This window comes from Musca autumnalis, unplaced genomic scaffold, assembly GCF_047663935.1.
Source record: "Musca autumnalis isolate F117 unplaced genomic scaffold, ASM4766393v1 scaffold_1, whole genome shotgun sequence".
Classification (NCBI taxonomy): Eukaryota; Metazoa; Arthropoda; class Insecta; order Diptera; family Muscidae; genus Musca; species Musca autumnalis.
In genome coordinates this window covers 117,051,392-117,074,703 of record NW_027411644.1, presented here as the reverse complement: position 1 = coordinate 117,074,703, position 23,312 = coordinate 117,051,392, and the positions used below count along the sequence as shown (strand labels likewise).

The 23,312-nt window shown below is 32.7% G+C and overlaps 1 protein-coding gene across 1 annotated transcript in view; it reads left to right on the top strand.

Moving 5' to 3' along the window:
- The window catches only part of bnl (fibroblast growth factor branchless), a 166,450-nt gene extending 143,633 nt beyond the window's left edge, over positions 1-22,817 (top strand). The window contains exons 3-5 of the mRNA XM_073989626.1: positions 4,243-4,346; positions 15,639-17,233; positions 22,683-22,817. Coding sequence (XP_073845727.1) covers positions 4,243-4,346; positions 15,639-17,233; positions 22,683-22,755 — 1,772 coding nt within the window. The 3' untranslated portion in view covers positions 22,756-22,817. The remainder of the gene's footprint in view (positions 1-4,242; positions 4,347-15,638; positions 17,234-22,682) is intronic.
- Positions 22,818-23,312: the final 495 nt, after the last annotated feature.

Sequence of the window (23,312 nt, the reverse complement as noted above, 5' to 3'; positions counted from 1 at the left end):
TCATTGTTCCATTCAATTACAATCTACAATATGCAGTTAACCGAGCTTATTGCCTCCGACCAAATACTGCGTTAGTTGCTGTTCAAAAGCACACACACTCTGTTGATACAATACTTCCCAGCAAAATTTGAAGGAGGGGTTCTATACGATGACGTGATTTCATGGCATCTTTTGCATTTGTTCAAAGAAAGTCGTGAAAGATCCGATCTTTTCATTAGCATTTGAACCCATCCAAAGGAAGTCGTGGAAGATCCGATCTTTTCATCAGCATTTGAACCCATGCAAAGGAAGTCGTGAAAGATCCGATCTTTTCATCAACATTTGAACCCATCGATTCAATAGATATGAATTTTGTGTTTTTATTTATACACATTTTTCTATATAAGATTAATTATTTAAAATAGGTTTGATGTTGTCGGAGACTCGAAATCACAACGAACGTTGTTAAAACTTTCGTCCTAATCATAATGTCATTGCAAAGAGTTGGTGAAAATGACATGCCAAGCTTTGGTGAAAATGACATGTCAACGCATTGGTGTAAATGACATGCTTTGGATCCAAAAATGAATAGCATCTTTTTGGGGTCCAAGCTCATATAAAATCCATCGATGAAGATGTTAAAAAGATGACATACTAGATCACTTGCACCAATGATTGAATAGCATCTTTGGCATCGAACATTTTGCTGGGTTATTTTACTTTGTCATTTTTGCTGCACAGATCATAAAACATACATCTTGTCTGTCTGTCGCACTTTTATGTTTGGCCACAAAGCGACCGCATATTTTTTAAATGGGTTTATATGTCTCAGATTGAAATTGAGCAAGTGGTGATATTTCCATCAGCTGTTCATTGAGAAAATCTGGTTATTTTATATCAGGTGTTTCTTTAAAAAAGAATTCCTGGTACTCGACAGTCAAGTTCAAGTTTAGAGAGATATTTTTATTAAGGGATCAACGAAGAAAATTTAATTTTATATTTTGAGTTGAAATGGAAAAATAAAATCCACATAAATCATAGCTTTGTTCCCGTACTTTGTAATAGTAAAGCTCGTAAAAGAGAGAACTGTCAAATTTTTTTTCTCACACAAAAGTTTTTGGGATAGTTCGGGAACGGAAAAATGGAAAATACGTAAAAAAACTGGAACAAATGTCAAATTCGGGGTATCAGCCAATCAAACGCCGGCAACCATGTTACTATTTTTTTACAAGCTCAAATTTGTCGAGCAAAAAGTTTTTAAAGAGAGCGCCATTTTTGTTTAAGGGGAAGTGAACATTTTACAACTTTTTTTGTGTACGGGAACGGTTTTTCGGGTAAAATGCAGTTAACCGAGCTTATTGCCTCCGACCAAATACTGCGTTAGTTGCTGTTCAAAAGCACACACACTCTGTTGATACAATACTTCCCAGCAAAATTTGAAGGAGGGGTTCTATACGATGACGTGATTTCATGGCATCTTTTGCATTTGTTCAAAGAAAGTCGTGAAAGATCCGATCTTTTCATTAGCATTTGAACCCATCCAAAGGAAGTCGTGGAAGATCCGATCTTTTCATCAGCATTTGAACCCATGCAAAGGAAGTCGTGAAAGATCCGATCTTTTCATCAACATTTGAACCCATCGATTCAATAGATATGAATTTTGTGTTTTTATTTATACACATTTTTCTATATAAGATTAATTATTTAAAATAGGTTTGATGTTGTCGGAGACTCGAAATCACAACGAACGTTGTTAAAACTTTCGTCCTAATCATAATGTCATTGCAAAGAGTTGGTGAAAATGACATGCCAAGCTTTGGTGAAAATGACATGTCAACGCATTGGTGTAAATGACATGCTTTGGATCCAAAAATGAATAGCATCTTTTTGGGGTCCAAGCTCATATAAAATCCATCGATGAAGATGTTAAAAAGATGACATACTAGATCACTTGCACCAATGATTGAATAGCATCTTTGGCATCGAACATTTTGCTGGGTTATTTTACTTTGTCATTTTTGCTGCACAGATCATAAAACATACATCTTGTCTGTCTGTCGCACTTTTATGTTTGGCCACAAAGCGACCGCATATTTTTTAAATGGGTTTATATGTCTCAGATTGAAATTGAGCAAGTGGTGATATTTCCATCAGCTGTTCATTGAGAAAATCTGGTTATTTTATATCAGGTGTTTCTTTAAAAAAGAATTCCTGGTACTCGACAGTCAAGTTCAAGTTTAGAGAGATATTTTTATTAAGGGATCAACGAAGAAAATTTAATTTTATATTTTGAGTTGAAATGGAAAAATAAAATCCACATAAATCATAGCTTTGTTCCCGTACTTTGTAATAGTAAAGCTCGTAAAAGAGAGAACTGTCAAATTTTTTTTCTCACACAAAAGTTTTTGGGATAGTTCGGGAACGGAAAAATGGAAAATACGTAAAAAAACTGGAACAAATGTCAAATTCGGGGTATCAGCCAATCAAACGCCGGCAACCATGTTACTATTTTTTTACAAGCTCAAATTTGTCGAGCAAAAAGTTTTTAAAGAGAGCGCCATTTTTGTTTAAGGGGAAGTGAACATTTTACAACTTTTTTTGTGTACGGGAACGGTTTTTCGGGTAAAATGTGTAAAAGTCGTAAAAATTGTAAAAACTTTTTACCACTTTTACACAATTTACACGAAAACCCGTTCCCGTACACAAAAAAGTTGTAAAATGTTCACATCTCTTTAAACAAAAATGGCTCTGAATGACGCTCTCTTAAAAAACTTTTTACTCGACAAAATTTGAGCGTGTAAAAAATAGTAACATTGTTGCCGCCAGCAGCGGCTTCGGCTGGTAGATCGACTTTGACATTTGTTTCAGTTTTTTTTACGTTTTTTCCATTTTTCCGTTCCCGTACTTTTTGAATAAAGTTGTATGTGTATATACTTTTCAAAGTTCGCTCTTTTACTACTTTTACCATTAAAAAAGTACGGGAACACACATAATAATGTCTACTATAGAAAAAGTATAAAACAATCATTTGCCATTAATTATATCTGTAATAATATTTAAATGACCGAAACTGAATTGCTTTATAATTTTCTCCAATCAGCAAAAGTTGAAATTCAGAAAACTTACAGCACGTTTACATTTAATTGGATTTATTTAAGGAGGTTTCACTTGTCAAATCCATTGCGTAAACGTCAAAAAGCTCTAATACCCCGTTTGCACTTAACCGTATTTAATTAACCCAATTCCATTGCGTATTTGACATATCGCTCATTTACTCAAAGAGTGACACATCTCCAAAAATAAAGTTTCGAGAAAAACAAGTTTTAAGTTGGCGATTGAAATTTGACTTCTCAACTTAAAACGATTATTACACTAAAACTAAAATAACTACTTGGACCATACTTTGCAGCCAGATATCAGTGCTAAATTTCTGTGCATGATCAAGCATGATTTGATGTGTTTTAGTGCTTCATAAACTCAAAAAACTTTTGGGTGGAATTATGCGAAACTCGTAGTAAATGAGCATGAGAGATACCAGCATGAAAATTTGACACAAGATAAAGAAAAAGTCGTAGAAAGAATAGAAATTGCTAACTCAGAAAACGCATTTTTTGAGTTATGTCACTTTGAGTAAATTAGCGATATGTATGTAAACGCCGTTTATTGTAAACATGGCGTTAGCCTATTGATGCATGCTACAGACAAAATGCGATGTAAATGCATTCCATTTATTGGTCTGTTCCTTTTAAAAATGGTAAGAGTGGCAAAAGTAGCAAAAGTTGTGAACTGCCCTCATATGAATTGTATGGTATCTGAAGTAAGAGAACGCCTTTCGAGTAAAAAGTGATAAAATTTGAAGATTCTTGCAAGTAAAGAAACAGAGCTATATATAGGATATCGCAAAACGAAATAAAATGCGTATGTAAATAAACCGCATTTACATCGCGCAGGTTTTAAAAAAAATGTATTAGACTATGCTTACATCGAGCTGGTTTAAAAAAAATGGATTAGACTATGCTTACATCGAGCAGGTTAAAAAAAATGGATTAGACTATGCAAATCCAGAGGATTTAAGTTGTCAGTTTTATACAATATATGTCTAGTAAATCGAGATAATGTACTTAATCATCGTATAAGCGTATAGTCTAAGCCCAAACTTAATTGCCCCCAAATACTTGTTTTAGGTTCAAATGTAAATTAGTTTTAGGCTTATGTGTATTCATAGAACTAACTGATTTCCTTCATCTTTTTTTGACATTCCAGCAATACTACAACGTTCTACTGTCGACGTGGGGCGTATCAAAGTTCAAGGCGTTGCCACTTGCCTGTATTTATGCATGGATCCATGTGGTGCTGTTTATGGCTCGGTAAGTACACAGTGTCTTTATTCAAATGCCTCTATAATAAAATTCCTATTGTGAAGATTACACTTACTTGATCTAGTTCAACATTTATTATAACCAATAAAAATATCAGAATGTTAGTATAATTTGCTCTCTATCTTTCCCAAAAAAACCTTCGGCAATAAAAACTATACCAAAAACGCTTTTGATCTTGAAAATTCCATAACGCATCACATCGTCATATCAGACGGACGCGCAATGTACATTCATTCATTCCCATCATATTAGGAAAATTATGTAAACAATTTCCATCTTCATTAGCCTTTTAACATAACAGACAAGACAGTCGGTGTCAATCAAATGCGTGCTCATAAGCCTATTAAAGCTACGATCTTTTAATTTATTCTTTAATACATTTGTTAGAAAGATTTAACCACAACTTAATTAAAAAACAATTGCCCGGATGAGGAAAACGGGGCCGAAATCTTATCGCGACCACCAAACAAAACTCGGTTTTCTGTTTTGTTGTTAATTTAGTTAGGAAGAGACGAAAACAAATTGAAACACGTTAGATAACACGCTTTGACGAAAGTCAAAAGGCATGTGGCGCCACTTGGCCACTTTGTTCGTGCGCTTGCAACCTTTAGGCGCAATATAATAAAATTCTTATTAAGTCAGGAACAGGTCTTAATAAGAATGTGATTGTCTCTGGGCCACTTGGGTGCGTGTGTGATGATTGGGAAAGGTTATGAATAACCAAGCAACCAGCCAACTAATCTCACCCAAAAAAAGATTTCTAAAAGCTATGACCACAAAATAAACAAATATTTTCATAATGCATTTAACATCTCAGGCCTTTCCACAAAAACCACACCACAAAACGATTGAAATAATTTTGACGCCTGTCGTCTGCCTTTGTTTTGAAAATAGTCTCATAATTTTCAATAGTTAAGCGTTTCCGAAAAGCCCTATCATCTTGACAGGATAATGGCGATAGTGGTAATGATGATGGCATGGGTTCAGGTTTGTTGAATTGAAATTCCTTTCGACCAGAACTAAATGAATGCCAAGCCAGCCATAACATTAATTATGTATTCTTATGTCCAATGGTAATTGCTGAGATAATTGTTCCAAATATTTATGTTGTATGACGTTGTGTGAGGTATTTGAACGAATCAGAGACCACAAACAGAAAGGGTAAAGGAAAAACAATGGGCGGTCTATTATGGCCATTTATGTGGTTCTCAGAATATCTCTCATAATGTTTCGGTGACACATGTTGGAAATTTATGAAAACCATAAGCCGCCTTTTAGTTCAATATTAATTAACAACACAACACGATGAAAAGCAATAAAACTTAAAACATTTAAAACACAAACATTTACACATTGAGAGAACATCATTGGCGCCTTTTTGGCATGTTTTCAATAACGAAATGTGCAAATATGTAGTTTGATGCAATCTCAACAAGTGTTTTCAAATGGGAGGGGCAATAAGGGACACTTCCCTTTAAAACAATGCCTCACAACAGGATACCCTTTTCGTTATTCGGTTAAGTATTTGTTTTTTTTTTAATCAGGTTACACAATTCGGCGTCCAACCCCCTTCTAACATACAATTGACAAGGGTAAGTGGCTTTGGTGAAAAACAAAGAAATCCTTTTGAACAATTTCCGACGCCAATGATGTGACGATGACATTACTTATCACCACTGCCGTTTTAAGACAGCCAAACATAAAAGGCAACATTTCCACAAGGACACACACACATGGGGTTCTTTATTACGGCCATTTGGTTTCAAGGATATTTTAGTAAGTGTGTAATTATTGTTTAACAAATACACCACTTGAGGGTTGAATTTGTTGCTTTTGTGTAAAATGATCATGTTTTTGCTAAAAAAAAACAATATTTCATTTGTTTTCACATTTTTTGTGGACCGTTTAATATGACACGTTGGATTACCTGAATTATGGTTTTAAAACAGATATTACATTTACTTCAATGTCAGCAAAACAAAAGAACGTGTGATATATTTATTTTATTATTAGTAACTTATTTAATAGTACTTGGGTTTTGTTAGTACCAGGAGGGAAAATAGGAAATAAATAACGAAAAAAGTTTTTTTTACAACAAATGCAGCTGCTTTGATCATGTAACGCATGTCTTCTGGGACATTAACTATTGTTATAACACAATATGACTTATGTATTTTTTACACCCCGTTTGCACTCAACCGGATTTAATAAACCCACTGGGCTTCATTCCATACCGCAAACGTCCAACAAATCATCATAAAGAAGGTTAACCCGGCAAAAAACTCTAATGCAAACGCCGTTTCATTGATTTAGTAATGAGTAACATTTTAAAGGTTTTTTTTAGAGTTTTTTACTATGTTTACATTTACGAAATCCACTCGATTTCAACTGTCAATTCCTTTGCTCAAACGTCAAATGAAATCCAATCGATTTCAGATGAGTTTTCATTTGACGTATACGCAAACATAGTTTTTGCCAAATTTAGCATAATTTACCTTTATTTGTCATACAAATATTGATTATTGTCCCATGTTTGAAATCATCTTAAAATAAAGCCAAATTTACATTTAACAGGTTTTATAAAACATGCGTCATTTAAGTTGTAAATTCAGTTATTCAATCTGTCAAATAAATAACGTATTTCAAAATACTGGTTTTATGTGCAAGTGTAAATAAGGTTTAAGTATATTTCAGGGTTTCGTATTCTAGTTATTGATATACAGTAGTTTTCGCTTACCTGCGCATTGAAAAATTGCAGACATTTTTGCGCACGTAAGCCAAAAATGCAGTTATCTTAAATAAAAAAAATGAAACTGGGCAGCAAAAGCCAAAACTCAGCTAAGTGAAAACTCCTGTAATACATATATAATACTTGTGTTCCTTTACTTACCTAAGGTTACCATTTTTAACGCGCAAAGCGTTCCTTATCCCCAAAAAGTGGTAACACCGGAAGAAATTTTTAAGAGAGAGAACAAAGATGGCTTTATCTTCTACAATTTCTTCGGGATTTGTTTGACGAATATTTGGCAATGAAGAAAAAAATTAACAAAAACAAATGAAAAAAGGGATCGCTGACAAAAAAAAAATTAAAAACGGTGAAATTGTTTCTTTTTGACATTTCTACCAGATCTACAATTTTTCCGTTTCTTTAGTTTTAAAAAAGTAAAGGAACAAAGCTAATTTAATACATAGTCGCATTAAAACAATATAATTTAAAGTCTTTTACATTGACACATTATATGATTTCGTTTTACGAAATCCTAGAAATAAATGTAGTCTATTTACATATGCTTTTTGCGTCCTAATCTGATTTAATTCAAAAACAAAAAAACATAAATTTTGCAAGTTTTTTTTGATAATTTGTTTTTGCTTTTGTTATTGTTGGAGGATTTTGGTTTTTCTTTATATACATTTTTCGATAGTTTATGACAAAAAAACAGTGTTGCTTGTAATAGTATGGTGTTTTCGTGTGTTGTTTAGAATAAATGACGTATTTATGTTTGTATGGTAAATGACGATTTTTGTGCTAATATAAAAAGGCTTTTATATTTAGAGCAGATTTAGAAATAACTAACACTTTTATCCCAATCTCTACCACCCTTTATTCCATTTCTGACACTTCAAACAAAGCGTGTGCGTGTGTGTGATCCTTTAAATGGTAGCCCATTACATAGATCAAACGATAAAATGGCTCATTATCACAGAATCTTTTCATATCTGAGACGCCATCGTGTAGCAAACAGTTGAGAAGCAAAAATAACAAAAACTGAGATCGATAACAGCATGAGCTGTAACATTGATGATGTCAAAATAGGTGTGAGAAGTCAATAAAGTATTGATATTTATGTGACATTTGTGACAGGTGTACTAGGAGTGAAATCGGCGCTAAACAATAAGAGCGGCAAAAATGCGGCAAAGCGAAAAGAAATGCCCTTGTCAATTGTTGCACAAGCAATTGTGTTGAAAAAAGATTTCCAGTTGTGATAATATTCAGTAATCTTTGGTGACATGAAAGCAAAACAGCCGCTTAACATCGATGCGTTTTGTATTATTTTCATGAATATTGGAACATAAGTCTGTAGCTTCTTTAACTAAATTCTGAAAAATGTATGTGACTACAGTTTCTTTTATAAATGTATCTTAAAACCTATACTGAGTCACTGCCCCTTCTGTGATGTCTACAATTTCTATTGTTCAGTGCACTTCCAAGTTCATTGCAATTCAAAAAATCACAAACAATTAACAACATTGAACCAATTTCTTTGACAGTCAATTAAAATTGTTTTACGTCTCGGTCTACCAGACAGACAATTTGCCACATTGGGACAAAGTTATTTCACCTCTATGCTATAAAATTCTACAAAAAACGAACTTATTTTAGCAGGGGCGCTATAACTAAAATTGGATTTTTTCATAGTCATCATGACTCAACTGCGTTCGTTAGTGTTTCCTTTACCAAGCACTAGAATCTAGAAATCTAATTAAACTGATTTTGAAAATTAATGTAATTTTTTGTAATAAAAAGACACACATATTTCTAAATGCTTGGTTTAATGTTTAAATATGTGTAATAATTTCAGTTTGTGTAGCTGTCATAAAGCGGTTCCCTCACTAAATTTTTAGCATAACAACCAAGTGAGAACCGGCGCATACATTTATTTTGTAGAAAAATACAACTGTAAAAAAAGCTTCACATAAATTTACATTCTTGGAAATTAAAATAGTTTCGCTAAATATAATGTCATTTCGTTTTCGTGTTATTCCTACTACTGGCGACAATTGTGTTCATAATAAGCAGAAATGTAGGGGGTTTATTAGAGGCTGGGATTATGGGCTTAAATATTCTGTTTTTTTTTCTTCTCCAGCCGCATTACATACTTTATGAACAATAAAGTTGTCAACATTGATTTGACATATAAAACTGTCAGCAAAAATATTTCACATGCTCTCCTCACTAACTTTAATGTTCTACTCCCAAAAGAATGCCTGACTGCTGCCATATGGGGACCCGGTCGAGTTGTAAGAGGAAGAGGCGACTTTGCACTATTTGTTTTTGTTTTCTATAATAGTGACACATCTTACCCTAAATGTGTCGTATTTAGTACTTCTATGGCTGTCATGCCTGACTAGTTTGTTCTCTATGGTCTATTTTTAAATTGAAAATAGTCTTCTAGTTTGTTTTTCCAGGGTTGTTTGTTTTCATCATTTTCAGCCACGCAGAAGTTCCTGATTATATGTTTGTCAGTTCATAATTTGCTATAAACTGCAACAAATTTTTGTGGCAGCCAAGCGTTAAATTAAAAAATTGGTTTCTCTATAAAAACTTCAGTTTGTATTTTTCTGGCGTAGGACAATTCAATTCAAATCGTTCCCTAGAGTAAGATTCGCATCAGATGTTCTTTTAAAATTGTGTGTGTTTTGGGTTTATAGAGATGGGAGAGGAGGGAAAGTTGTTGACAATTTGAATGAAAATTGTTAGTTGTGGCATAGAGTTTAACCAAAAAATTTTAAACATTGGTTTATTGGATACGGTTTAAATTTAGAGATGGACAAAGTTAAGCGTATTTTTTCCATTTAGCTCACGCTTTCAATAAAAATGTTCTTAGGCAAAAAATAACATGTTTATATTATAGTGTTTACCGGGTTAATCTACTTCATCCGGTCAATTTTTTTATGATTTGCCACACAAAATTAAATCATGCCTCGACTGGTTTCATTGAATGAAAAATGAATTCAGCTTGTGAATAATTGTATGAAAAAGTAAACAAACTGCCATAAGACTGTTTTAAGGATTTTTCAAACAAAATAGAGTTGTTGTATTCCTTACGAGACCTGTTGAAAATACCTTGCATAGGAGTCTTGACAAAAAAAAAAAAAAAAAAAAAAAAACACTTTATAGTACGTAATAGTACGGTTACACTAGAGTTTTTTGCCGGGTTAACCCACTTCGAGAGGATTTATTTGACGTTTGCGCTATGGAATTGACATTTTAAATCCAAACACACTGGGTTAATTCGGTTATGTGTAACCGGGGTATAAGCTTGCTCAATTTCGTTTAAATAATGGCAATAAAGCAGAAAATACTCTTATGTTACACGCTGAAACTTTCATACTAAACGTTCCCATTATTTTGGCGTTCTTAGGTCGAGTTTCCCATTATAGTAATTTCATAAAATTACTTTTGGGAAAGTTTCGTATGAAAGTTTTAGCGTGTAACATAAGAGATACATCCAATGTTTGAGTAAAGTTTTGTGTCATATCTGTAGTGGGATTCTGTAACTCATTTTTGCTGTTATCGATAATTGTCGGTAAAATTAAAATGCTTATAATTTCGATTATTAACGAAAATGTTCGGTAAGTTAACGATGGATAAAAAGTAGTCGCTAGCCTCTACCGACACAAACAGTGATGCCAACTTTTCTTTATGTTTTTAGTCATAATTTTGCGATTTAATTTTACCGATTTTTGTCGGTAACAGCAAAAATGAGTTACAGAATCCCACTACTGGTAGATGAATAAAAGACAAAGTGCTGCCAAGTTTCTGGTAGATGAATAAAAGACAAAGTGCTGCCAAGTTTCTTGAAGTTATCATGTGGTTGTTGTACCGCGAAACTAAACGGACCGTATGTGCCGAGCCCTTTTGTCTAATTTAAATGCGCACTTTATATGATTTACGAAATCCTAGAAATAAATGAAGAGCAACGATCGTTGCTGTCAAATAACTTGGCATCGCTTAAGGCCTCAAAATAAAAGCTGCACTTACATCTAACAGGTGTTTATAACAATGCGTCCTTTTAGTTGTCAATTCCATAGAATATCTCTCAAATAAATTACGTATTTGCCCTAAATACTACGAAATGACAAAAATATTTTGAAAAAATAAAACGATTTTTACAATTTTTTAACACAATTTTATTCGGAAAATTTTAATAAACGAATAACTCAACAAATTCATTACTTCTTAATTTAGAAATGTTATTTTAAAAAAGTAAATCGAGTTTGACAGCTCGCAGTACGATCAGCTGGTCAGATGCGAGTACCTGTATGATCGTGAACTAATCATGGAGCAAGTAGAAGGTGTTCAATGAATCTTATAGCACGGTTACACTACAGCTTTTTGCCGGGTTAACCCACTTCATGCCAGACAAAAATTAAATCCTCTCACGGCTGGGTTTATTTTAAATCCGGCACAAATCCACCAAAAATACAGTGTTGTATTCGGTATTTGTGCAAAAAACCCAACTCTACTCAAAAAGTACCAAAAATTGCAACTGTTTTTGCAACAGAGTTTGTCGTGTTTTACACGTTTACGATTAGTCGCATGAGATTTTATGGAGTTTATAAATCTAAAGTTATTTGAAAATCATAAAATTATTTATTTTTTTCATTAGACACTTTTTTAACAAAAAGTACGCTTGATGCCATGATACAATACTGTATCCCTGTGTGTAAAATATACCAAAATGAACAAAGAGGGGACGATATCTCATACGAGAAATTGTAAAAGTGTAACACACGACTTTATTAGTTATTTTGTATGTATACGTAAACAATCATCAGCTGACAGTTTATATCGTCGAAAAGCTAAGTGTAACCAGCAACGATTAATCCACTGGATCTATTAAACCCAGTGGGTTAACCTTCAATAGTGTAACCGGAGTATTAGCATGTGTCAAAATTTGTTCACAATAGGTGTGTTCGTTTACTCAATAATTTGTACAAATTTGTACAAGTTCAGCAACTTCTTGTAAACGACTAAGGTATTTTGCATTGTACTGATCACCACATTTCATTCAACAAGTCATAAAAACATTTTTGTTTGTTTTTTTTTACAGTAAACGAGAAAATCTGAAAAGATATGATTCTTGTGGCACATTTAAAGAGATTTGATCTTAATTTTCCACAAAAAAAAATACATAAAGGAAAAATATTTCATTGCGATGGCTGCTTTGCCAAGAAAAGCAGGAGATAATAGTTATCAAATAATATTATCCACTTAATTTTTGTTTTATATTACACGAAACACGAAACAGAAAATAAGTAGAGAAAAACAAAAATTGGTACTTAAAAGTAGGAAAATGCAAACAGCAAAATTATTGGGCAAATGGCCAATTGAAAAGTGCAGTTTTGTTTGTTTTCCTTTTTGTGGTGGTATGATTTTACTTGATGGTGGTGCTACAACCCAAAAGACAAAATGACATTATTCGAAAATAGATGCTATCACTTAAATGATTTGTGCGACAAAAAATAAAGTACCATTAGCTGTGTGTGTTGGTTGGATTTAACAATTGACATAGTTTTCTATTGTTTTTGTACCCTGACCAGTGGTTATTTTGGAAAATAAGTTGCATTACTTGGTTTTACAATAAAGAGAAGTCTGAGGTTGACCAGCATTTACATTTAAGCTTTGCAAACAATTATTTGACATTATTTTATTTATTTTCAAAATAGTTTTTTTTTTTTTAAATTTATACAAATATCACAATGCCTAAAGACATTTTCTTTTCTGGCCTCATGAGTGTATTAGCACATACATATGTATTTATATCCTGTAAAACTTATGCATCATCTGCGGCGTGCATACGCAAATTTTACAATACCATCAGGTTGAATTTGGCAGTAGTGATTGATTTTCGTAATAAAAATTTGTCGTATGATGTATATTTTTAGTTATAATGAAAAACATTCGATAAATTACAATAAGTTCCCAACAGGTGTCTACATTTCCCCAAGTGTTGCCAACACACCAGCTGACAATTGTTCAGACAAAATAAAAAATCTGCGTAAACTTTTACTAAATAAAAAACTAGAATTGTTTATTTTTAATAATATTTCTCCCATCACAGTGGGACAGATTTCAAAATAAACAAAAATTTATTTATTGTCCATCACGGTTTGTCACCAAGCAAATACACAACATTGACTGTGTGTCAACTTGCATATTTTTATCACATCAGCCAGTTAGTCGATCGGCAATATCCGATCGATTTTATTGTTTATTTGTTTGTTTGGTTTACTTTGACTTCTTGTTGCGTTTTGGTAGTGTGAAAATTTGCCAAAAAAAATATTTTCTTTGATTTTTTTTAGGATTTTGCGCCATGGTGTGACATGCGACGACAGAATTGGTTCATGCAAAACAAAACCAATCTATATTTACTTCCTTCCCTCAATTTTTTTGCATGCATTATGTTATTGTATCTTCTTTAGCAAATATAAAACTTAATGCATTCTCTTTACATTTTAATGAGTTTCTAAAAATATACATTCTATGTGTTTCAATTTGCAAAATGTTTGTTTCAATTTTTAAAATTAATGTAAATGAGTTTATTTTTCTTCATATTACGATTATGTGCGATTCACACTTCTTTATATTTCTTGAACAATCCTTGGGCGGCAGTGTAAATTGTGTTACAGATAGAAAACTTGGTTGCACTTTTTGAGCGTCACGTCACAATTATCACATCATGGCAAAATAGAAGTCGTTACGTCAGAAATAACTGATCATTGACCCCGTTTTTTTGGAACCATTCACCGATGCATCTACCTTTATTATTGCATAATGTCGACAACAATAAAAAATGTCAACCCTGCTTTTGACAGAATAGGCCATAATAAGAAACAAATTGTAATCAGCTGTTAGCTGTGACCTATCTGTAATTATTCTACCGTGGTTGAGACTATACACTTATTTGATCATTTAAGCTGAAAACACAACCAATGTTTGAGAAAAGTTTTGCGTCATTAAGTCTGTCTGGTTACTTTCCCAGCAAGAATTGACCAGCAAGAACTTTCTCAGAGAGTAAGGAGTTTTTATTCTCTTTTGCTCGAAAATTGTAAAAAGTAAACAGACAGCTTCCCAGCAGAAACCAGCAAGCAGTCAGCTGACTTGCCAAAACAGAACAGTTTGTCCGCCAATGAAGGAACCAAAGGAAGCAAAAATGTTGTATTTTGTTAAAAATAAAAAAGAAAATGACCCAAAAAAGGATTTTCCCACTTTGCAACTTTGTTCTCCAAAAAAGCAATACAATTAGGCTTGCTATTTCCACAATAAAAATGTTTTTAATATTCACAAACATAAATCAACGAAAAATTTAAAACAGATGATTGATTGTTTTCAGGAAGAAGAAGAGTGCAAGTGCTTGCTAGAAGAAATTTGTCCAGCAAGAATTTGCAAGCTCTCAGTGAAAGAACTGTCAAAATGTCTCTCTCGAATCGCTCTCTTTCGCTGACTTTTTGCGTTAACAGACGACTTCCAGCAACAATTGGTACAAGTTGGTACAAATTTTGGGGTAACCAGACAGACTTATTTCTGGTAGAAGAATAAAAGACAATGTGGTGCCAAGTTTGATTTTTTCTTTATTCTTTTAGCAGAAATGACGCAAAGCATTACTCAAACGTTGGATGCGTTTCGGCTTTAGTGCATTATCTCGATTTATTTGACATATTTTGTATGAAAATGACAACTCAAATTTGCTAAATCACGCATTGTCTATACACACCAAAACTTAAGCTTTGTTCCAGAACTAAAAAGTTTTTACAATTTTCACGACTTTTACACATTTTACGCGAAAAACCGTTCCCGTACACAAAAAAAGTTGTAAAATGTTCACTTCTCTTTAAACAAAAATGGCGCTGAATGATGCTCTCTTTAAAAACTTTTTACTCAACAAATTTGAGCGTGTAAAAATAGTAACATGATTGCCGGCGTCTTATTGGCTGATATGCCGACTTTGACATTTTTTTCCAGAACAATTTTTCTCTCTTTTTCTCTTTTACGAGTTTTACTATTAAAAAGTGCGGGAACAAAGCTTTAAAGAAAAACTTGGCTTTAAAACGACAATCACATAAAAATATCACAAGTGATGCCAAGTTTATTTCTTGAGGTTTTGGTGTGGTTCTTGTGAAGCAATTGTGGTAGATAATCCTGTGAGTTTGAACTGTCAAATACATTGAATGTACGTCAAATAAATCAAACAACTCGGCATGAAGCTCTAACGTTAACAGGGAGTACGATTTAATTTGAAATATATTCCTAGAATAGGAAGAATAATTCTCAATTAAATCATTCTGTTTTCGTAGATTAGGTTTTGACGAGGAAGATGGAGAGCGTAATATTTTATTTTCTTTTTATTTCATTATTCCCTAATTTGTACTAACAAAGCCCCCATTTTATTTTCCTGTTTTTGTTTAGTAGTTTCTTTTTGTTGCCGTTTTTTTGTTTAACACTAAACAAAAAAATTAAAAAATAACCAAATAACTTACTATAGTTTCTCGTTACAGAAAGAGTTCACCGACGACTGTGTCTTCAATGAAAACATGGAACAGCACAACTACAACACCTATTCGTCGACATACAACTCGAATTCAAGGCGAAAATACTATTTGGCATTGAATCGCCACGGTGAACCGAGAAAACTGCAAATACCACCCACCCGTTCGCTGGGCAAACTGGCGACCTATACGAATGCCATAACCGAATCGGTGCCGCAAGAACGTGTCGAACAGCTGATTGCAAAGAATTTCGGGGCAAATCGCATAAAACATGGCATACGTCAACTCTGTGATACTGGCAAACCATTGATCGAACTGATCGATAGTAAAAACTTCAAAGCACATCCGAAGTGCAATCCAAACAGTAGTAGTAGCGGTAGTAATAGCAATAGTAATAGCAATAGTCATAATGCAGCTAGTAATAGTAAAAATAAGAATAATTTAAATAGTAGCAGTAGTACTAGTCTAGGCAATAGCAATAGTGGCCAATTATTGAACAACGTTCCTGCTGCCAATGATAAAACTAAATTAAGCAATAGTTCTAGTTCAAATGTTAGAAATAGCAATAGCAACAACAAACCAGAAACAAATCAACATAGTAGTAGTAACAATAGCCAGAGTAGTATTAGCAATAGTCAAAATAATGGCCATATTAGCAATAGTAGTAGTAATAGCAAAACATCAACAACTAACAATAGTAGTAGTGGTAGTCCGCCTGCGAAAGGCAGAGGGAAAAAGTTACGCAAATGTCGACCCTATGAAAATGAAGAGGAGCACAATTGCCAGCGTAGGCCACAGGCATTGCAAAAGCCAGGCAGACAGAAAAGGTGCAGGGAACTGATGCTGCAGCAACAGCAGCAGGGTATCACAGATATCGTATTGCCGCCCATGTGCAAAAAGAAGGGTCCCAAGAAGCAGGGTGCCAAAAACAAACGTCCTCCTGGAGAGGGTCGTAACAAGAACGGTCTTGGTACTGATGGCTTGGGCCCCAACAATAGAAGAGGCAAAAAGCTAAGTGGAGGCCTAGGCGGTGGTACAGCGACGGGTGGTCGTCAGTCAGCTAAACCAAATGGCGGCAACGGTGGTGGTGGTGGCCAGAAGAAGGTTAAACAAAAGAATCCCAAACGGGGTGGAGGAGCAGGCGGCGGTGGTGGTGGCGGACCTGGTGTCAATGGCAAAAATAAGAAACAACAAAAAACTACCACATCGACAACCGAAAGAACCTCTACAAGTCCCTCTACCTCAACACTTGAGTCAAGTTATTGGGAAACCTCATCACTAACACCCTCATCTACTCTCTTCGATACCTACGATCCACATGCCGAAAGTACCAGTGATCGTGGTGATCGTGAACAACGCAATGTAAGATACTCCAATTCCATGGAGGACTCCATGGAAGTGTCATCAGAAGACACCTCAGCGGCAGTGGATGACAATGAAGATGACGATGATGGCTATACTGGTGATGGTGATGAAGATGCCAGTTATGAAGACGATTCGTTCGTCTCGAGTAGCAGTCATATGCCTCATGCCGAAGCTGATGTGGCGAATCCCCCCTTAACAGGGGGCGCCGATGACTTCCTGTATTACGACCAGCTTGATGTGTGAGTTTTACATCCTCCTTATTATTACCACCTACCTACTTATAATTATTACATACATATGTATACACAATTAATTTATAATAAATTTTCCTCATATTTTTTAGTTATTTTTCGTTTTTTTTTTTGTTTATTTATCTAATACTTATTATTTGGTAAATTAATTTATTTATTTTATACATAAATATAATTAAAAGAATTTGAATTAGACTTCATTTTGTTTTCCTTAATTTTTTTATTGTATGAATTTGGCTTTAAAAAAACTTTCGTTCCTATTTTTTCTTTAATTGTTAACAACATTTTTCGGTTTGTCAAAATTTAAGTTGTTTTTTTTTTGTATTTTAGTAGACTACTTTTTTATTTTAATACAATTTTCAAAATCAGAGTTGCATTTTCGATTACGATTTCTTTTTCATAAAGTTACTAAGGAATTGCCGGAAAACAAGATTTGTTGTGTAAATAATTGTTAATGTTATACAATGAATAATATTCTATAAATAAGAGAAAAAAAAACAGAAAAAAGTGTACAAAGTTGAATATATATTTTTAAGAATATGAAAATGTATGTATGTTTGAAGACGATACAATACATAGTTTATGTACTGTGTGTATAATTGTTGATAAGGCATTTAAAATATATCGAAAAAATATGAATAGAAAACCACCAATAAAAAAAATTGTGTAAATTTTGCAAGAAGCCACCCATTTACATATACACACTAACCCAATATCACATGCACCCAAAATATCATTGCCAACACCCTATTACTCCATCACCATTTTGCCATGCCGCATTTCCTCTCTATGCCATGTTTACACTAACGCCTATTATCATGATAACTGGTCTATCTTGATTTCATTTGACATAAAATGTACGCAAACATCTCTCAAACCAAATTAAGATGGAGCCATAATCATGAAAATACATGGCAGTGTAAACGTACTCATATACATATTCCTTATAAAAGTCAAAATAATTGTTAAAGAGGTTATGGTCTTTGGGCCTTTTGACGCCATTAAGGTTATCAAGGTGTATAGAATACCATCAGTCAATCAGTCAGCTTGCCAAAATTCATAAATTTGCATTGCCTTTATTTGATATGAGATATTAAACAAATTGGTTGGTTATCATGGAAATGGAGTTACCTTCACCTGTGGGCTGGATGATGAAAGCCAGATTATGTGTCTGCATGATTTGTTTGCTGACGATAGATTGGAACACAATCACATCTGGAGGAAATACACAAAAACCAGTGTTGCGGAACATGGTGTGGTTTAATTTTGTTGTTGTCAAAATACTTGGCACCACAGTGTTTTTGCAACGTTAGGATAACAAAGATAACGAATGAAGATAAAATTGTAAATCAGTAAAAATGTGTAAATTAATGTTAAATTATATCGGAAAATTTGTATGAAATTTGTGAAAACTACATCATATACCATTAGTAAAGAGCCAACCATAATCGGTCCGTGGAGTGAAATTTCTTGTCAAGAGTTGACGGAAAACAAAGTTGAATTATAGTTTCGTTCCAGAACTAAACAGTTTTTACACATATAACACATTTTTGTCCAAAATGCGTTCCAGTACACCAAGTTGCAAAATGTTCACTTCTCTTTAAACAAAAATGGCGCTGAGTAGTTTTCTGTTTAGACACTTTATACACGACAAATTTGGCGAGCAAAAATATGCAACATCTTTGCCGGCTTCTGATTGACTCACGTGCCGACTTTGACATTTGTTTCAGATTTGTTGACGTTTCTGTCAATTTTCCGTTCCTGTACATTTTGGAAAAATGTGTATGTTGAGCTCATTTTCGACAGTTTGCTCTTTTTACACTTTTATCTTATAAAAATTTACTGGAACGAAGCTTATGTTGCTGCCTCAACTTTGCTGTCCAAAAACTTGGCATCACTGACACTTATTTCCAAATGGTTGGTAACGCTTCACTCAACGGTCTGATTCTGATTGGCATTTAAGTGTGCGATTTCCTTAGTAGAATGTTTGTGAACTTGGTGCCAAAGTGATGGTTATATTACGAATGTCATGAATCGAATGAGACACGAAATAAATTGAAGGCTTCACAACACAAACATTGAAATCGGGGTTTGTCATTAATAAAATGAATCGATCACTTTAGTTGCTAATGAAGATTTATAAGTTTTAATCCCTGAATATTTATTTTATTGTTCAATATAAATTGTTCAAAATCCGAACCGATAATCATTCAAACATAAATTTAACTCAAAATGAAATCACATTCATAATTTTAACCCGACAAATGGCAACCCTTCGATTTATGGTACATGCCATATGAAAAGTTTTTGTAAAATCTATCAAATTCGGAATCAATTTTTTGAATTTCGTACAAACGCATACAAGATCTAAACTCGAATTAGTTTCAGCTCGAAATTTCCATTGACAAAAAAATAAATATTTAAAAAAATCAATTAAATTTCCTTCCTTCCCCTATCCAAGTCCAATCCTAACACGTAATCTACACACATACACATTACATGTTTAAAGCGTCACTACCACAAAACTTGCAAAGTATTTATTAAATAAAAATTATGAAAATAACTTAAAACAATAATAAACAAATAATAAATGGAATATAAACTGATTGTTAAGAATGTCTAATGTACTCAATGCCATATTGTAAATATTATGCAATAATAATAATCACTAAAATAAAGAAAAATATTTAAAATCGATAAATTTATGTCCAATGCAATTTATTTTTTCGAATTAAAGAAAACAACAAAAAAGTAAGCTTATAAAAAATAAACAAGAACAAAATGAAAACCTCGCTGCCTCTCAATAAGAATATTAGTAATTTCTAATACGAAGAAAGTAATAAACCTGGGCCAAAACCATGGCAAACAAACAAAAAATACAGAAATTTTAATTGAAATATGCCGCAAAAAGGCCTTCAACTAAATCATTTTCCAATTTTTTATTTTTTTTTATTTTGTAGATTTTTTTCTTTTTTGAACTAACTAAAAATTGACAAACAGATAGATTACTTAACGATTTTTGGAAATAACTTTATATTTAGTTATACATACAATACTAACAACAATGCAATAATGTAATTTAATGTGTTATATTAGTTAATATAATTTTTTTATTATTTATGTAAACAAACAAACCAACATAATTTGTTATAAGTTCACATCCATTGTAATAAAAGTTTCTCAGAATATGTTTTCTTTTTAATTTTTCCTATATTTTATATAAACTTTGTAAATTTTTAGTTTTTTAGAAATGTAGACAGCTCAAGAACTACCTATAAATGTTAATTTTAGTACGACACACACAAACAACCACACATTTATTATATATGTATTTGCATATATATTAAAAAACGAAAGATTTTCTGATATTTTGTGTCAATAGCAATAATAACAATGAAAATCATTAATAACAACAACACAAAAATGAAAAAGTAATAAAAAGCTTAAAAATATACACAAAAAATATAAAATCAAAGGCATTTTTTAATTATTATTATGAGTACGCATAGGATCCTAGGTTCAACTAAGGCTAAAAAATTGCTTTCTACGAAAATCCCTGAAAGAACAAGAGGAGACTTACCTCATATAAAAGAGTCCAGCCCAATTCTATTTCAAAGATATTGTAGAGTCTACCTTAGTAAAGTAATTTTAATAGTCCTAAAATATAATAGAAAATGTTTGCTTACATTATAACCCTGAAAATTTTAACCAACGTTAAAAAATTGATGTATCGAACTCACTAAATTCTGTGTGAAAGGCGTCCCGTTCTCATTGATTATAAAAGGTTGGACTGACGGTAAATGAAGTATTCTCTTTTTTAAACCCCCTGTATGTTTAGACTTGAATTTCTTGTCGTTGAAATGACCATATTGATTTGTTTGACAAATCAAAATATTTCACTTTATAAAGCCTTCGACTTAAAAATTGCGTCGAGCGTCGAAAACAACAACCACATGAAAAATGTGTAAGTGATGCCAAGTTTGTTCTTGAAGGCTCCGTTGATTGTAATTTGTTGAAGATTTGATTGTAACGCGACGCTCAACGAAACCATTGTACTGAGACCTTTCCGGATATACTGGCTGTCAACTTACAAGATTTGAATTTTAAATCACAAATCATTAATTGAATACGCTAGTTATAAGGTCCAATAAAGTCAACTTCTATCTTTTTTTCTGGTCAAGTTCTAAGCAAAGCTCAATTCTTCCCTTCAAAAATGTTGATGTCGTTTCATACTTTAAGGGCAGCTGTGAAATATGTTTGAATCGGATTCATGGTGAGGTGACTAAATTTTTTACAGAATCTTTGGAAATCATATCGGTTTATGTATGTTAAAAAAAATATATATACTTTTCTATATTGTCAAATTTTGTATGTTATATGTTTATGAGAAATGTACCATGTGTCCTATTTAATATTATAAATTGCAATTTAATTTTTGTCCAAAATGTCCATATACATTCTGCTTTGCTTTCATTTTATCAGCCTTTGTGACAAATACATCCCTAATTTCCCGTTTCATCACTGTAAAATAAGCCGAAAATAGCACTTGATCTACAACCAAATTTACATAGACACATTAAACTGGTGTTTTGGATATATACGTCATTTATTTGTCCGATATTCAATGGAATTTAGAACTTTAATGGAGTGTTTTGCTAATATCTGTTTGATATTAATGTGTTCCAAGGCAATGTTTCCGCTCTTTACGCCTCGGCACATAGAGGTCAAATACATACAGTCCGTTGAGGGGCGCGTTGCGCGTTAAAACCAAAAACGACATGAAAAACTTGTAAGTGATGACAAGTTTGTTCTTAAAGTTTTCAAGTGGTTGTTTACGCGACACTCAACGGAACATATGTGACGAGACCTTTTCTTCCGTAATGGCAAAACTACATCTACCAACAATACACAAAAGTTACATTTACACTAATCGGGTTTAATAAAATACGGTTTTAAAGTTTTCAATCCATTTGATTATCTGTCAAATAAATGAGACTTCTGCCAAATTGTCATGTTTTTGATGCCAATGTAAACAGTATTGAATGTCTTATGTGATTGAAAGAATATGTCGTGAATTTAAAATCATTCCTTGTTATTGTAATGATAGTTATAAAAATGTGTATTATTTGTTTATTTAAATCTACTTTTCTTATCTGAAATGCATGTTTTACATTTTAATGATTTTATTGACGCTTTTTGGTTCCATTTTAACAAGGTATTACTATAAAACGCATGAATCTTACGGGGTCTGGTCTAATATTAATGTATGTCTTTAATGCCAATCCAAAGAATGAACCATACTAAATATCTTTTATTCTATTGTAGATAATTAGAGCTGCTATTAGTTTATTCTATGTTGCTTTTTTAATTATGCTAACTGTCTTCGTCCGTGCTAAACAGTTTCTCTTTTTTCCCTCTATGTGTGATATATTTTTAGACTACCCATGGGCCTTTGGGAATTGACAGCTGTCATATGGATACTTGTTTGGAGTTTACAAGTAATCAGCTGATGATAAATAATAAGTTTGCCAATGTGTTTGTCCCTCTATGATGTGCTACGGATACCTCGATTGTAATAATTGTATAATAATCCAATATTCTAAACAGTCGATTTATTATCAATTTTATTTAAATGCCATATTATTATTATGAATTGTAACGCAATGTTCCTGCTTTAAGTGTTTTATTAGTTTTATTATTATCATTTTCTTATAAATGTTGTATGTATGTTTCTGTATTTTGTATATATAGTATTATAGCACTTCTCTTTTTTAAAACTAAATACTTTTCCATGCATACATACTATCATTTTAGAAGAAATGTACATACTGTACAAAACGATTTTAACTTTTCTGAACATTTTTTCTATTTATACCTTTGATTTGTATAATTATTTATGAAAATGTCAAGAAAAGTAACGAACTATGTATTTATTTTTTATGTTATTATAGATTGTAATTCTTATTTTTAAAGACTGAGTTTGAAATAAAAGAAATAATTCAAATAATATATGTAAGGGGTTTTAATAAAATTCATGGTTTCAATGGTAAGTTGGTGCTGCTTATTT